Source organism: Populus alba, chromosome 19, assembly GCF_005239225.2.
Source record: "Populus alba chromosome 19, ASM523922v2, whole genome shotgun sequence".
Lineage (NCBI taxonomy): Eukaryota > Viridiplantae > Streptophyta > Magnoliopsida > Malpighiales > Salicaceae > Populus > Populus alba.
Genome location: NC_133302.1, coordinates 14,178,604 through 14,196,540, shown reverse-complemented (window position 1 = coordinate 14,196,540; position 17,937 = coordinate 14,178,604). Strand labels below are relative to the sequence as shown.

The window sequence follows — 17,937 nt, the reverse complement described above, 5'->3', positions numbered from 1 at the left end:
TATATAAAGTGGTCCAGTGTATCTTGAAAAATATTTAAGTTACTAGTGTGTGTTTACTAGATGTAAGTTTGAATAATAATAATATGTATTTCGATGACACTGTATCACTAATATGTAATGTGATTTGTTTGTAGATTTATTATTTTATTCGATAATTATAATTAATGGATTTTTTTTCAGTCGAAATCTAAGTGAAGAATTCTCACAATATATTTGTTATTAATTATTTTTATTTAAACATAAAAGACTGTATTATAACCTTTAGAGTAAAATATAAATTGTACTTTTTTACAAGTTTAAAACGAGTAGAAAGCAATGAAAAGTACAAATTACCATGTCAATCAATCTCAAGATCCCTTTAGTTGTTGAAAAAGTAGTTACTATATATTTTTTAAGCATAATCAACTCCTCTCTTTTCTCCCCTAGAATCTATGCATCCTTTTAGAATAGTTAGTCTTCTCTAAGCACTAAATGTTGACTCCCTCTTCAATTTTTCTAGTTCAGAAGTTATTATGATTAGACAACATAATTAAAAAAAGACATATTCTCAGCAAGAGGATACAGTGAACAAAGTAGAAAGATACATTACCTAAACTATATATTATTCAAACCAATAGCATGTGAATATCATCGAGGATTATGCTTATCTGTTGATTTGTGTCACTGTAAGCAACAACACTGCGTGGACAGAGTACAGTATAAAACGGTATACCTTTTTCCTGCATATGCAAAAGGGTCTGCAGATACCATAGCCACCACCTCAAAATCTATAAACATTTGGCCTCGATTTCCTCGAGAGTGAGCCCTTTGGTCTCTGGCACGATGAAGAATATAAAAAGGAGAGACAGCACAGCTATCACTCCAAATGCATAGAATAAAATCCCAGCTCCCAGCAATGCCTGCAACCAGATTTATAAGATCATTAGGCTCCTTGCTATACCACCCTCGCTAAACTAAATGTTGTAAATTTAACTTCTGAATGTGCAGTTAAAGGACTTGGCGTTTCAGGCACTCATTCATCGTATAAAACAGAAGAAGATTTCAACATTTAATTAGAAAAGGTGACCTTGTAACCTTATGTTTTTCAGAAACTCACTAAAACCATGACTGTATGCAACTAGACAAGATTCAGAAACCTTCTTTTACATAAATTATGCAATCCTATAAGAAACAACATAGTGAAAACAAAGTCTATCTATATCAAGCAACCAAACAGAAACCATATGTGGGAGGCAAATACAACAAATGATGGACATGCAGTGGGTATTTTGAAAACAAAGCCTTCCAAACATCTATTTCAAAACAACATATATATATATGTGTTCGATAATTAATCAGGTAAAGTTTCAAAGCTTTGTCGCAGCTAATTCAAGCTAGATAGAAAATGCCATTAATAAAAAATCTCGATTGAAGGCCATGTTCCTCGTGTAAATCATGTCATATCTCACAGCTAAGGCCTAATTCTTAGTGCCCTTTTCAAACCCCTCGAAAGCATTAATTTGCACCAAATCACTCAATCTGTTAGTGTTTTCAGCCTTCTCTGTATATCACAAGACCATTATGAGGAAGTATCTTCTTCTTATCTGACTGACTTCCAGTACTGTCACTATTTTCTTGTCTGTGTAGTCTCACATTGCTACCCATCTATGTTCAGGCCTAATCACAGCTATAAGCATTTTCCTAGAAATTTTTTCTGACTACGAATTGCAAAATTGAAATCCAATAAAACATGCTGTAGAGCCATAGAAAGCTGTCACTACAGACAATTTGCAGCGAACCTCTACCACTTCAAAATTTCAAAAATATTTTTGGTTTTGGTCAATGCATAGCTATGTTAATATGTATATTTTTCCACATTTCATCATCTGCTTCACTAATGGTTTTATATATTAAATTAGATAAAGACATGGTTTTCTTTATTCTGTATTGATTATCCAATTCCAAACACTTATGGAAGTCAAGAGTGGCCTTACAATAGATACTCTGAACCCTAATTTAAACGTTAGAAAAAGAAACACCAGGCATTTAATGGTTTGAAAAATCAATAATCACGATCAAGTACATAATCATGTCAATTCTCTACTTCCGTAGTTACTGGTTTCTGGATCATTTGGGGGTTTCAAAGACATCTTGCATTTATAGATACAAGTCTCCGATTTCTTTTATATCCTATTTACTGACACTTGTACCACAACAAGGCATTTTTTTAAAAGATTCCTGTGCATACGCATGTGTATTATTCAATGTTAAAAAAAAAAATTGAATTAATTTTATAAATCTAAACTTTTTTTGAACATTTTTATCACATTTTCTTTAACATTGTAAAAATATCACATGCAAATCCTTTATATGATCTCCAGAAAGAAATTCAATAATACGAATGTGTTAAATAACAAACTAATTATTTTATTGTAAAGTATATCACATTTACAGATATTTAATGAATTCTCCCCAGGTTATTTTTATTGACTAGAGTAATCACCATGCCTTCTTAGAAGGTAAAAAACAGATCAGATGTGGAATAGAATAAGTCAGTTTGTAAAATTTAGTTTTTGTAGGAGTAGAACCTAAGCATCAAAAGTAAACATTTTGCTTTAAATTTTAAATAGATGGATAAAAACTCTTTTAGATAGATTAGAATTTGTAAAAGTAAAGAAATAAGGGTGTAATACTCAATCAAAAGTTTTAAAGAGTCACTGCTTTTATGTTTAGTTGTGAATTATTTACTGTCCGAAAAGAAAAGCACTTCCAGCATGGGGACTTCAGAAAAAGATCTATGCTTGTGCTGCACATGCTAGAGAAATGCAATCCCCACGCCACATAAGATAACAGATCCAAAGGAAAATCAATGAAACTACTTATAAATTTTCCATTGCAGATGACAGGAATTTAGTGATTATAGCAAGTTTGCTAGAAACCGGCACCAACAATATATTTTCATTTCTTTCTTTGATAATGTTTTTGTACTTTATCACCACACTTTGTATCCAAAATGGCATTTACAGTAATTTAAAGTGGAATATCTTTGGGAACATTTATAGGTTTTGAAATTGTGTACCTTCAAGGGGGAAAATGTAAATGTCACAAGTGCATTCGCACCAAAATTCACAAGCACTGCTATACCGAGCCCCCGCCCTCTTAGGCGTAGGGGAAAAATCTCTGAAATCATCAGCCAACCAATAGGACCAAAGGATAACTGCAAAAACAATGTTATGAGGCACACTATAAGATAACATATTTGAAACAAAAATTCATAAACCAAGAAGACAGAAAGTGGAAAAAACCATGTGCTCTGATGTAACTTAAAACAAATTGCTGAAATTAATCACTGAAATTACTTTTTTAAAAATGGAGCAACATGAAGAAAATCACAAAAATGTGGCAATTCTTTCCATTCTTTTCCAGGAACTAAAGTTGTCTTAACCCAAAAATCCTCTAAAACTTGACCAAATTGCTATGATCATATGTACACTAATAGTTTATACTATGAATGATGTTCCAAAAGCATCTATAAAGCATTGAAACCATATAAAATGAACAAGGACAAAAGGCCTGTTGCTCCTACCTAGACTAATTGTTCTGATTCGACATTTGCAGGATGTAAATGAGATCAACTGTTTCCTGACATTTCTATAGCAAAAAACTCTACTCGCAATGGTATTACCAGCCGTTGTGTAAAAGATGTGGTGAAGAATGGAGCAAGAAGTCATGGATGAACATCTGATTATTTGGTTTCATATTTGTAACTCAAGATTTCAAGTGGTTTTTTGGAATTTTGTTCTCTCCGATTAAGTAGTGGAAGTAGCTTCTACCAAGAACCTAATTCTACTTTCCTCCTCAAAATTACCCCTTCCAAATTATTCTATGATGTTATTAACATTAGGATTTGGTTTCTGAATTTTGTAATGACTTTGGGCGTATACAGATCACCCAAGTTAGAAAATGGAAGACAGTAGACAGGCTTTATAATTGACTAATCAAACAAACATGGTTTCAGAAGTTGGCTACCTTTATTTAAGTCTCCCCCATCTCTTGGTTCTTTATCAGGGTTTATATTTCTTAAAAAAATAAACATAGTTCTATTCCCACAATTATAGTCATGATCCTCGTACTAACCCAATGGGTGTGGACATACTCAAACCGATAATTTAAATTACAGACATAAGAAAGCAGAATATTATGGGATGAAATTTTCTTATTGCTTGACTACCTGATAACATCCAACATACAACAGCAGTGCAACAACAGCCACAACTGGTGCATTATCCAGAAAAATGTAATATGATCCCAGGAGGAATAAAGATATAACCTGTCATGGAAATATAGCATGTACTTCAGCACAGTTACAAAAGCCTGAATTTTTTCTTACCAGTAATTGGGCTCGTCCCCCAACCCCCAAAATCCCATGTTTCATCAAACAAGTGGCTTTTGCATTCTTGCAGGTGCAGCCTTGGAATAAGAGAAAAAAAATAAAAAATAACAAAAAAACTGAGAGACAGGGCAGCCTTTATTTACCATTCCAGAAACACCACCGAGTAGTAGAGGTCGCCTTCCCAGTCTATCAACGACAAGAACAGCTGCTCCTGTCATGATTAACTACAAAAAGAAAACCCCATCTCAGAAAATTCCCCGAGAAAGAAATTGACTACCTTTAGAACAGAAAACATGCTTACACATCACTTGGAAGAATACACACAAAATAAAAGCCCATCCTAATTTCAAAATAATGACAGCATGACATCAATTCAAAAGGAGAATCTACCAAATTTGAATGATTAGTTTGTTAGAAGGGAGATTAGTAACAATAAAATTCTGCAAGTACAGCAATGATGCACAGGAGATTATGTAATGTGAAGCCTTCAAACAATTTATCTACCCTCTTCAAAAACAGTGACCAGACCCATGCATACCATACTTGAAAACTTTGAAGAGACATGTATGAAAAGTTTTATCCAGATTTATGGGAGATTATAATGCTGCATCAGTGAGAAACATAAACAACCTTGCAATTAAACATCCATCTTACAATATTAGAAGCAATAAAACAAGAGCTAGAACACACATGCATGTACACGTGCACAAGCACAAAAAACATGGAACAAAACTAGTGCCACCACTCTTTTTACTCTCTCATAGAAGAAAAGTTGCGGTCTCCATAAATGCAACCTTATGGAAGCCAAACAAAGAGTAGCAGCACTTATGGAATTGTTGAAAATTTTGTTCCAAAGAGTTGACTCACAAGAAGCCTCCATTACATACAGTTAAAAAGAGTAATCAAGTACAAAAATAGAATATGTAACAGAACAGGAATCTCAGAATCACATCTGTAATGTCTGTTATGTGGTCATTGCAACTGCTATGAAACAGTCAGAGTGATCACATTCATTGGACTTGAAAGTTTTAAGTGTTTTGGTTTAAGATTTTAGTAGAATATTCTTTGGTTTTTTTTTAATGCTTTTATACTGGAAACGTTTCAATTGCAGTACTCTCTTTTTTTTTAACTAAATTTTTTTAGAATCTTGTAAATCAGCATGTAATTAAACTAAATAGCTAAAAGTTTAGCATCATGTAAAAAAAAGGAATTTATTCATTTATACCATTAGAATTGCCTTCTATTAAAATTACTTAGAAATCTGCACAATGGAAACAACTTGCTAAAACATGTTAACAATCCATGCCTATAGTGTCCACAACTGCTATAGAACATCCAAAATGGCTCGTGATGCCATGACCACAAGCACCACTGCCACCATACCCGTGATTTAAAAAGCAATTAATCATGTCATCCAAAAAGAATTATAATTCTATCCTGTAGTCTAGCCTGAAATTTTCTAATTTCTGATATCTGATACTTAGTAACTTGCACTTGTGATAGATACTTTCACTTCATATATTGAAAGAATGTACCTTAAATAAACCAATAAGTATTGAGACCCGTGTTGCATCAGACGCCGCTGAAAATCCTGCACTCTATCATATTATATTGGGTTAGGAAATCAGTACAAAAGTTAAAGGCCAAGTGAAAGATAAAGCTGTGTTGATACTCCTATAGTATACTACATAATCAAAGGAGTACCTGAAGAATTGATGCAGCATAATACAGCACACTTGGTTGCCCAGTGATCTGTCATGAACATACATTCTGTCTAAGCAATAATGAAATAGATTCAGAATATTATATGATATCATTTTGGTAGTAGAGATACTTGTTGGAACAAAACTAGCCCTGCACCAATAGTGAGGGCTTTCAAGCATTTTCCTCGGAAAACTTCTGTTAGTGTAACTTCTTTTTCTTCACCAACAACCGCGAGTTCAGCAAGAATCTCATCTACTTTCGCAGGAGCGGTGTCACCAATAGCTTCACCCCTAAGCCGGCATAAGCAACATATTGCAGTTTCTCTTAACTCCTGCATACTGCCTTTTCCTTGTATGGCACGCAATAGCAGCCATCTAGGTGATGCTGGTAACCACCACATTCCAATTCCCATGATTACTGCCAAAGGTGTACTGGCTACATACATATAGCGCCAACCAGCTACAGTATCAACTGATAGACTACCAATTCCATAACCTCCCTGCATAAAATATAGTTCTTTACCATTTTGATCTTTTAAAACAAATATATCGAAGCTCAAGCAGAAAGTTTCTTGGAACAGCAATTGTTGGCACCAAAGAATGTAAGCCCTGGAAAATATCTCAAGTCCTTAAAAGCAATGCGAAGAACTTACAACCATGCCAAGTACTATGAAGAACTCTTTCAGAGAGATTAGTTGACCACGTATAGGACTTGGAGCTGTCTCAGCAATGTACATTGGAGCTGCATGCATTGCCTAAAAGAAGAGAAACCGAAGATTAAGTTCTACATAAAGATACATGACTATACAAATAAATCCAGGTTAAGTTTGCAATAGAACTCTTGTTTTTAATTATAAGCATTAATAGCATGAATAATATTTTGGGAGGTAATGTATAATGTAAAAGAGAAGAGCATAGTGTGTTTTACCAATCCAATTCCAATACCAAATACAAACCGCCCAATCACCACAACAGCAAAGGCAGGTGCTAGGGCTGTCACAAGCGCTCCAACAAGATATAAGAAAGCAGCCAGAATCAACTCTCTTCTTCTCCCTTCAAGTTAAATTACTCTATTTCAACTTAAGCAAGAAAAGGATATTATCACTGATCTAATATTTGTCACTTAAAAATGAAAAACAATTAACCTAGAAAGTCAGCGATATTGAAGGCCAGGACAGAGCCGATCAAAGCTCCATATAGTGATCCACTAGTCTGCAAGAAAAAATGGCCACGTTTTATAACAGAAGTAATTGTTCTAAAAAAAGAAAACAGAAATTTGATCAACTCAGGATTTGGTGGGGATTGAGAGGGAGAAGAAGCCAGTGTGCGCGCATGTGTGTGCATTGGGGGGGGGAGGGGTGCAGCAAGAAGTCACAGTCTATGAAATAAATGAATAAAAGTCAATTCAAACTCACAATGAGCCCGATGTCCACAGAATTCAAGTTGTACCATGAAATACCACTTGACGTGGCTGACTGCAGGACAAGAAAAGGAATTAACAGGTTAGAAAGCGAAGACAAAAAGGTTCGCTATTTCTAATACCTTGAACAATCAAAGAAAAAGTGTGATTAGTTTTAATCCCTTTTGCTCTTTTACTCCAAGACACAGTGGGATATGCGATGAGGCTTATTGTATGCTTCCAATCACTATCGCAACACTTCAATCTAGAAAGTCTTAATGATAGATCTGTTGGGCCATTGGACCGTACTTTTTATTGAATACATATAGGAACAAATCAGTGTACACTAGGAAAAAAATGGATGAGCACCAAAGAAGTATCTTTCCATAGGTCCTACTAATCTCATGAAAAACCACACCTGTATTGATATTGTAGCACAAGATGTAGAACCAATATCATAACCATATAACAGTCCTCCAAGAGCGGGAAATAGAAACCTGAGAAAAATAAGACACTCCTTAAGTACTAACAGGGTAGAAAAATGCTAATGAAATAATGACCACATAATTTGTTAGCCACAACTTATTCAGTACAGGTGACAGAACTCAAGGTGATCATAGAAAGTGTTCAAAGTCAACATTGATATCATTACTTCTCTCTTTGCAGGTCAAAAACAGCACGATGATATCATAAGTTCAATCACCAATATCTTTTCTTCCCTTGTTTCAGTGACATGTATGTTAAAACTGTAGCTGATATTCATTACTTTTCAAATTCTTAGTTTTAGCATGTTAAAGAGGAAAACTATGTTCAACGGATTATGTCTAGAAAAATAAACAAATGAGATGCACTCTTGGGATTAGTATTTTGTTGAATAAATTGAAGTTGAGTGTTTAGATCTGAGTACCACCAGGCCTTCCCCTTCCTTTCCCTTCACTGCATATAGTTTCCTTCTCTTGTTCTTCTTCACTGTCTCACCATATCCAAAAGCAACCTTTTCTCCTTCCTGTCATCTTGACATTCTCAGCCATACAACTATGTTAACCTTTTGGAAACTCTGTCCCCGCATGTAAGCCAAAGTTCCTTCCTCCTAGCCCTTCCACACCAGATTAAAATCACCGACTAGGATGGACAACCCTTTTATCTCAGAATTTTAAAGTAACAGGTGGTAGAAAATATGTTTTACAAACTGTTATTTATCGAGAAGAAACTTTTAAAGATATTGTTAAAGCACAACAAGTCTCGACATATTTTTGAAGGCATATGAATAACCTGACAAAAATCACCTCCTAAGAGGTAAAAATGTGATACCAAAGGTCAGTGCCAGAGGAATTGTTTCAAGTGTCAATGAGCTAGGAAATCTTAAAATGCTATTTTCCCCTATCATTATATTCAATTCAATTGACGAGATTTAGCATCTTTCAATCTTTACAATTCTCTACTAAACTAAGAACTCTGGAATCAAAACGTTGGCTTATTTGAATCCAGAACACCTTTTTTTTATGATAGAAGAAACAATACCTCACTCAAAAGCAGCCCAATGCCACTGAATATCAGCTATGGAGACAGACTTAGAAGCACTAGAAGTACAACACCAAAAAAAGAGAAAGAGGGATCCAAGACATTTCAAAACAAAACTATCGATCCTTTTTAATTCAACAGGATAGAAGGAAAAACAAAATACTCTCAATTCCACAATCAGAGTTTATGCATTTGGCAGACTGGGAAACAAATATGGGCAACCAGTCATCAAATACTATGATCATGGTTTTTAAGAGTGTTGAGCTGACAATTGTGACAGACAATGCATGATATGAAGCAAGCAAATAGCATACAACAATGATTTCAAAAACCAATGAAAAGAAAAGGAAAAACACATCACAACTGAGATAAAATAAAGGCTCACGGGAAGATTGCAGAAGCAAGAGAGTAATTCTCTGAGGTGTGAATCCCCCCATTAAGAAGAGGCTCTTCTACACCACCAATCTCTCCCGAGGACTTCCCCACCTGATCACCACAAGCCCTTTTCAGCAATTCATAGTTATCACAATAACAACAATAACCTTAGTTCAATCTATCCAGTTTGGTTTCCCAGTCAAGCAATGGGAATTCATTTATAAGTACGAAAAATCCAACCTCGAATTAGACTCATCAAAAGAAGTTATTTTAAGGAATTGTCCCGTTCAATTTCTCTAAGCAACAAAACAATCAACTACTAATATGTAAAAACGCCATTAAGAAAGAAATAGGAAACCTTTCCAAGGGAGGAGAGCGTGGGCTGTTCAGGATCGGAGGCCATATTTCTCTTTAACACCAGGAACAAGTTTGAAGAAACAAAAGAAGAGAACAGGAAAGAGAAAGAGTAAAGCTTCCGTCTGGCTTCAAGAGTTTTGGATATGCTAATTAATATACTGAAAGCGAAGGAAAGGAAAAAAGGTGAAGGTTCTCTTGAATCTCTTCTCTCTCTCTCTCTCTCTCTCTCTCTCTCTCTCTCTCTCTATTTGAAGGGACTACCTAACCCCTCCAGGCGCCAACCCCCGCAGAAAAATAGGTAAAAAACACTCAAAGACGTGTCCTTTTATCGACCAAATGGATGTTACAAAAAAATAAGATCTCACAACTCGATTATTTTTGTATTTTAAAATATTTTTAATTTTGTATTTTAATTTAATTTTTTTAATATTTTATTATTTTTTGTGTTGATTTCAAGATATTTTTTTAAAAAATAAAAAATATTATTTTAATATATTTTCAAATCAAAAATATTTTAAAAAATAATTATTATTTTTAATCAATTCTAACGATTAATAATTAACAAATTAATAATGAAGATTAACAAAAACAAATTAAATGAGTTAACTGTACTGTCCTCGTAATTTAAAATAGAAAGAACAAGGTTAGAATGCGACCAAATTACAAGCTGACTTTGACTTTTTCCTTACACGCAAAAACTAAGTTTAATGCGCTCCTGTCTCCGCTGCTTTTCTCGTCCCTTTCTTTTTCCTTCCTCTCTTCGTCATTTTTACTCGATTTTCTAAGATGGGTATTTGGGAGTGTGGTAGCGGTTGCTTTTCAAATAGCTTTTCATGCCAAAAAGATGCCAATAATGTTTTTTTTATTTTTTAAAAATCATTTTTAATATCAGCACATCAAAACGATCCAGAAAGTACAAACCGAACTCAAGAAATTTGACCGCAGTGCCAAACAGCCTCGACGTTCTGCATTTAATGACTATTTATCTTCTCCAATGTTTTAAAAAAAGCCGCAAGGACTCTATAGGATTGTGATAATAATTTTGGTTTAAAATATTTTTTATTTATAAATAATTTAAAATAATATTTTTATTTTAAAAAAATTATTTTTAAAATTAACACGTTAAAATAATTTAAAAATATATAAAATATTTAAATTTTAAAAAAAATATGATTTTAAACACACTTTTAAATGGAGCACATATACTTTTAGTTACGTCTTTTTTATACCCATTGATGCCTGTTTTCCAAGGATTTCTTTCATGCTCTGCTGATCAGAGAAGTTGGCTGGCCTTTCTCTTATTTTTTCTCTCTTTCAAACTGTTCTTTTACCCTGTTTGTGATGGTATCAAAATGGCATCGTTTTACCCTATCATGTTTTTTTTTTTTTTTTTTTTTCCAGTTGCTTCCCTTTGCTTTTCAAGCTATTCGGTGACCCTTTGTCCTTTGTTTTCAGTGGGACTCGAGAAGATTTGCGTGAAACAATAGTTTTCAATTAATACCTTTTTCTTTGTATTGTAAACAGTGTTAGCATTCTTCTTTTTTTCTTTGTATTGTGATTTGTTGTCTATCTTTCCATGTGTGCATGTTTGTTTTTTCTCTCAAATTATATCCTTAGGTTGTATTGTTTTATTGTACCCTTGATTCAAAATGAAGATTTCGTTGCTGTATTTTTTACTTTATTTTTAGCAAAATGAAGGTTTTACATTTTTATTTTAGTTATTTATCAAAGGAGTGTCTCCTCTCGTTGACAAAATTCTGACCAATCATCATCAACAACAATGCCACTAACAACAACATCAAAGGGCTGCTAAAAAACTAAAGGGATAACCTAAGTCTTTATTGTTGCCGATCTCCCTCTTTGTTTGGCTATGAGATACATGACAACCATCTATTTTTCATTTTAGAATAAGATTCAATTAAAAAATAATAATGAAACTACTTTTCAAAAAATTTATTAGTTTCCTTCAAGGTATAGAATACCTACCCAATCTCTATGCATGTGAGTTGATCCCCTATTGCTTATTGGGTCCTACAACCTCTCTTGTGCCAATAAAATCAATACAAAATACCAGTCAATTTCATTCTCATATAAATTTTAAATTCTCAATTTACTCACATCAAGAATTCTCATTCTAGTCATGTATAATGTCAATTGTTTTCTTTCATTTATTTTCATTTTTTATTAATACATTTATATACAACTTACTTATTATTTAATCTAAATAATCCGATTCATTTCTTCATAACTAATTTATTTTTAGCCTTCGAATAATTTAACTGAATTCTTTTAAATATTTGTTTTTTATTCTTTCTTTTGAAATTTTCCACTCTTTTTCCGTCAAGTAATATTCATCTAACCATAATCTCGTACAATCCTAATCAATTACATCAAAATTCCTAATTTTACAATTTCTTCCTCTTGGCTGAAATTCAAGACAATAAGAGAGGGAATTTTACCCTTTTCATTTTTGAAATCAAATCATTACCGATAATAATTCATGCTTATAAACATCAATCAACCACAATAATATTCATTCATCATACAATTAACACAATTTCATCCTTAAATAAGCCTACAATCTTCAATTCATTAAAAAAATCACAAACTCAATGCAATAAATCTATTTGGAGGCATTTATTACCTTAATTGAATGGTTTTACAAGTGTTGGATGCTAGAGAAACAAAGCCCTCTTCAATCCCCTTCTTCTCCGTTTTTTAAAACCCCGACCCTTGGTTTATCCCTAAAAAAACCCACCAAAACACTTAATTTTCCCTTTTAATTTCTTGTCTAACCCTTTCACACTCTAATTTCCCTCTTTTTCGAATGAATTTAACAATATGTATCCATGAATTTGAAAGAAGAAATAACCCCCCCCTCTGGCCACTCTTTCTCTCTCCTTTTTCAAATATAGTAATTGAAAAGTGACACAAATAAAGTGTCACAACCAAAATATAAAATTTAAAAATTATAAGCATCAAAATATAAAAAAAGGTAATGAGTAGTGCAAATGAATTTAATAAATAATGTTATACGAGTCAACAATGTTTAGGTACATAGTAAAAAGAATTGTTTTAGTTTTTTCTTTTAATTTTTAATATTAATGTTAATTGTTAATTAGCTACATAAATAAATAAAAACTAGTATATTGAACTGCACTCAATAATGATTTTTCTTTCAAATGTCAAAAAAAATTTAAAAATATAGAGAATGTATTAGAGGCCGTTTGTTTACGCGGTTACGGCTGCATTTTTATTACAACGCAGTTTGTAGCCGTTTGGTAATGATAAAAAAGTTATTTACTGTTCATGGATCCCACATGTTTTTTGTGTTAGAAGCGCAGTTAAAGAAAAGCAAGGAATTCTTGTTTTTCTTGCACTGTTTTATGCTAATTGCACTGTTCATTGAACAAAGCAATTTACTTGTACTGTTCGCGTGAATAGTTTTTTTTTTTTCAGTGCGTTAATTTTTTTAACATTATATATATATAAAACTAGTTTAGAGTGAATTAAATTCACTTGCACTGTGATGTGAACAATATTTTTTTTTCCCAAAAAACTAGTACAGAGTGAATTAAATTCACTCGCATAGTAATATCAATTTTATACCTGATAATATTTTTATCTAATTTTATTACACGCTCAAAAAATTATGAAAATTATAGTTATTGTCGAATGTATTTTATACGTAATGGAATTGTAAATGGTTTCATGAAATAATAAAAAATATTTTATATAAAGTATTAGTTATTTCATGATGTAATAGCAATAGTTAAATCTACAATATTTAAATTAAAAACCATCAATATTAATATATATTTTTTTAAAATTATTTTATAACCTCAATTTCAAAAGTATTCTTAACCAAACACATTAAACTATTTTTTATTCAACCTCATTTTCAATCACATTTTTAACCAAACACCTATTTTTTCAACTCAACTTCAACTAAAAGTACTTTTTATAAAAATAACATTTTCTAAACCACAACCATAACAGCAACCACAATACCAAACACACCCTTAATCCATTTAAATCTAGCAATCATGCCAGACCTAAGTGACATGAATCGATGATCATGACAGGCACAAGAGAGTTGTGTTTGGCAGTCGTGCTAAGCCTAAGCGGCTTGGTTCTGGTAGATATACCTAATTAATTATTTAATAAGTTTTTTTTTAAAAAAATATGTAACATATCCTTAAAGTATTTTAAATAAAAATATCATAAACAGAAATTATAATTAATTTTTTATATAATTTTTTTATTTATTATAAAAAATATTTAAACTATCTTTGAAATATCATAAACAGAAATCATAATTAATTTGTTTTGTAATTTTTTATTTATTATAAAAAATATTTAAATTATCTTTGAAATATCATAAACAGAAATCATAATTAATATTTTTTATATTTTTCTCTATTTTATATATATATAAAAAAAACAATATTTAAACTATCATTTAAGTATCTTAAATAGAAATGCTAATTAACGTTTTTTTATAAATTATTTTTTTAATTTTTTATATAAAAAAACATTTAAACTATCCTTAATTTATCCTAAATAATTTTTTTATAAATGTTTTCTATTTTTTTATAAAGAAAAACATTTAAACTACCATTGGAGTATCCTATGTAATTTTTTATATAAATATTTTCTATTATATATATATATATATATATAAATATTTAAACTACCCTTAAAGTATCCTAAACAAAAATTCTAATTAAGTTTTTAATAAAGTTTTTTTTTTATTTTTTATAAAAAAAAATTTATATTATCCTAAAAGTATCCTAAATAAGTTTTTTAAAAATGTTTTCTATTTTTTATATAAAAAATATTTAAACTACTTTTAAACTATCCTAAACAGAAATGCTAATTAATTTTTTTATAATATTTTTATTTCTTATAAAACAAATATATTTAAACTACCATTGAAGTATCCTAAATAATTTTTTTATATAAAAAAATTAAATTATCCTTGAAGTATCATAAACAGAAATACTAATCATATTTTTTATAAATATTTATCCTTGGTTCAGTTACAACCAAGGTTGTCAATTCCACCGGAAAGTGTCTCACGTGTATTCTTAATAGCGCAGGTGCCGCACGCTCCAACTTTTTGATTAAAAAATATAAAGTATAACGTGAAAATACTAAGATGTCCTCAAGGTTCTCTTAATTACATAAAATATTAATGTAAAAATACCAAAATATCATCAAAAGCAAAGCTTCTTTTTTGTCTTTTCTAATACTAAAATTGTTATTTATTTGTACTTGGAAATTGAAAAAATTTGATTGTTCTTGTGAAAAAAAACTAAAAAAATATTTATCCACTCATGAAAAGATAAAAAATAAAAAATAAAACTATAATTATAATCTATAATAAAATATTTCTTAATCTACAATAATTCACTCCGCCATTTAACTATTGTTATAATAATAATAATAATAATAAAGAAAAGGTACTGAAATGTTGAAGAACAGTTTATAAAGGTACAATGCGACGCAGGAAATCATAGTGGGGCCAACGAACAAAAGGGCAACATATATTGCGAGCCGGGTACTTGCCAGAGATAAGAAGTTGAGAACCACCTGCATTTTTCCAAATTTATCTCTGCCTTGGTGCCTTTTCCCACTTGTATACAATCAGATGCTTTTCTTTTTCTTTTAAAAAAACAATTTAATTCGATTTTGATGCCCTCCGTACCATCTGCCGAAAATTACGTGTGCCTTTAACGTCATGTTTGGACGTGTGTTATTTATCCACACAAAAATAATAAATAAAAATTTTTAATATATTTTAAAATAAAAAATAATTTTCAAAAATACCTTCCACCACAAAAACTTAGTAAACTCATTGTTTTTTATTTTAAAAATATTTTAAAAATTTATTTATTTTTCAAATTATTATTTTTTATAGTATTTTCAGAAATTTTGATATGTTTCTATCAAAAATAATTTTAAAAAATTTTAAAAATATATTTTTTTTCAAATTAATATTTTTATGGTATTTTTAAAAATTTTGATGTGTTTATATTAAAAATAATTTTAAATAATTTTGATGTATTTTTATATATTAATAAAAAACACTTTAAACCCCACCGCCTCCGTCCTTTGAAACAACCCCCCCCCCCCAATTCCTAAACATCACGCTCTTATTGTTCCATGAAGAGTCAGGATTTCTCTCCTCCCCACGTGGACGCATCTCGTCCGTCCCTCGGATTTCCTCTTGGCGCTGCCTTGCTCTTGATAATCATACTCGGCTTGAGTAGTGTTTTTTCTTGCTGCTATCACTGGGATAAAGTAAGATCATTCCGCCGGCGCCGGTCTTCCTCCGAACACCCGGATCCTGGGGCCTACATCGAAACATCACCCTCTAAATCTAAGCTATTCCAAATGGTATCCGAATTCTGTCTCTTCCTTACAAATTACCTAAGCTATTGATGACAACTGTCTCCTCTCGCGTTACTCACTCCCCTTTTTAATCTTTCCTTTATTTTTCTTACTGTTAAGGATTTGAAGCAATACCACAACCAAGGGATGCCTGTAGTGATGCCTGGAGACGATGTTCCGAAGTTCATAGCATTACCATGTCCATGTGAGCCCCCACGAGGCTCCGAGAGAGTTACTATTGAAGTGCAAAAGCCGCCCAAGGCGCCGCCGCGGCTACCGCTGCTTGTGTATTAGAAATCGACCGTTTTGTGAAGGTACATATCAAAATAAAAAAATAGGAAAAAGAAAAATTTAGTTCGAGTGGTTACTCGAGTAGATATTTTTAATAAAGGTTAATTTGTGCCACGTGCGGGCGATTTATTGGATGTTTTGTATTGTAGTGTTGCACAGTTTGGTTTTGTGAGTCTTATAAGAATAACGAGAGGAGGATGAAGAGCAACTCCGATTGATAGAAGAGGAGGAGCGGCGAGAACGGGAGAGAAAGCTGGCAAAGAAGCGAAGCTAAGTCATCGATGAGAAGATGTCCTTCTGACGTGTTCCTCGGCTCTTAGTTTGGATTCTTGTTGTATTGTTTCCGAATATGCTCAGTGTTCTTGATGTTGTCAGTAATTTATCAATAATGCAAAATGTTTGGATTACAGAAATTAAATCTTGTTTGCGCCTCAATTGAATTCCTGCTTTTGTTTGCATTTCCTTATTTCTTCTAAAGAAATTTCGAAGATAGGGTTCATAAAACCCAAGTTGCTAGTACTCGTAGGCTTTTGAATGTCCGAAGGTGGTTGAAACTGTTTTTTTTTTTTAAAAAAAAAATATTATAATCTTGAAAGTATTTGGTTTATCGTTATGAACTTTTGATTAAAAAAAATTATAATTTGTAAATCACTGCCGTAAAAAACTACAATAATACCAAATGGTTGGCTTGAATCGGTTGAAGATTGAAAAAGAGATTGGCGAGAGGTTTTTGTTTTGTAATTGTACGAGATGGTATACTCGTATGTCGCCGTGAGCTTATAAAAATTATAATTGATAATGTTATAATTGTAAATTAACACTAAATAAATAATAAAAATTAAAGATATGATAGAGCCAATATTTCAAGACAGAAAAAAAAATTGTGTTGGTGATCATAAACTTAGATTGAACAAAATGATTTATAGTCATCCATGGTGTTTTGTAAGGAAAGATACAGTGCTTTCGTCACATGATTTAGCTTTTCTGTTCATAAAAAGAAAAAAATTACAAAACTAAATTCTCTACCAACTTAATATTAAAAAAAAAACCAATAAAGATAATTTTGGAAGAAAAAAAAACCTATGAGGAAAAACATTATAGCAATTGATAATGTTTTCTGATGAAAACTATAATGTTTTCCCTAATAAAATAAAATAAAAAACCATTTAGAGAAATACTGTAGCAATCCACAATATTTTATGAGAAAAATTATAACGCTTTCCCCATATAATTTAGCTTTATTATAATTATAATTCATAACCAACTCAATAATAAAAAAAATCGACAAAGATAATTTTGGAAAAAATCATAAAAAAAATCATGTGGAAAAAACACTACAGCAATTCATGGTGCTTTAAAAAAAAATTACAAAGCTAAATTCTTAATCAACTCAATATTAAAAAAATCAAATCGACAGAGATAATTTTAGAAAAAAAATAACAAAAAACAACACCAAAAAAAAAGGGGAAAAAAAACCATGTTGGAAATACTGTAGTAATTCACAATGTTTTGTGATGAAAGCT

General features: G+C 31.5%; 1 protein-coding gene and 1 long non-coding RNA gene across 2 annotated transcripts; one reads left to right on the top strand and one right to left on the bottom strand.

The window, feature by feature from the left end:
- Positions 1–529: 529 nt before the first annotated feature.
- Positions 530–9,987, bottom strand: LOC118028895 (D-xylose-proton symporter-like 2). The gene is made up of 14 exons (XM_035032642.2): positions 9,729–9,987; positions 9,381–9,481; positions 7,893–7,971; positions 7,491–7,550; positions 7,221–7,287; positions 7,004–7,128; positions 6,729–6,830; positions 6,207–6,575; positions 6,077–6,124; positions 5,908–5,970; positions 4,516–4,596; positions 4,211–4,309; positions 3,059–3,196; positions 530–899 (listed from the first exon to the last, which is right to left on the bottom strand). The coding sequence occupies exons 1-14, from the start codon at positions 9,771–9,773 to the stop codon at positions 768–770; spliced, it is 1,509 nt and encodes a 502-aa protein (XP_034888533.1). The 5' UTR covers positions 9,774–9,987; the 3' UTR covers positions 530–767.
- A 6,002-nt stretch (positions 9,988–15,989) lies between these two features.
- On the top strand, positions 15,990–16,854 carry LOC118028896 (uncharacterized). The gene is made up of 3 exons (XR_004684108.2): positions 15,990–16,129; positions 16,244–16,437; positions 16,564–16,854. It is a non-coding gene; the product is annotated as an uncharacterized lncRNA (long non-coding RNA).
- Positions 16,855–17,937: the final 1,083 nt, after the last annotated feature.

Coding starts and splice junctions, on each gene's coding strand:
- LOC118028895 (XM_035032642.2), bottom strand. CDS start 9,773: ATGGCCTCCGATCCTGAACAGCCCACGCTCTCCTCCCTTGGAAAG. Junction 7,129..7,220: donor CAATATCGCTGACTTTCTAG/GTTAATTGTTTT, acceptor TTTAACTTGAAG/GGAGAAGAAGAGAGTTGATT. Junction 6,831..7,003: donor TTGGTATTGGAATTGGATTG/GTAAAACACACT, acceptor CTCTTCTTTTAG/GCAATGCATGCAGCTCCAAT.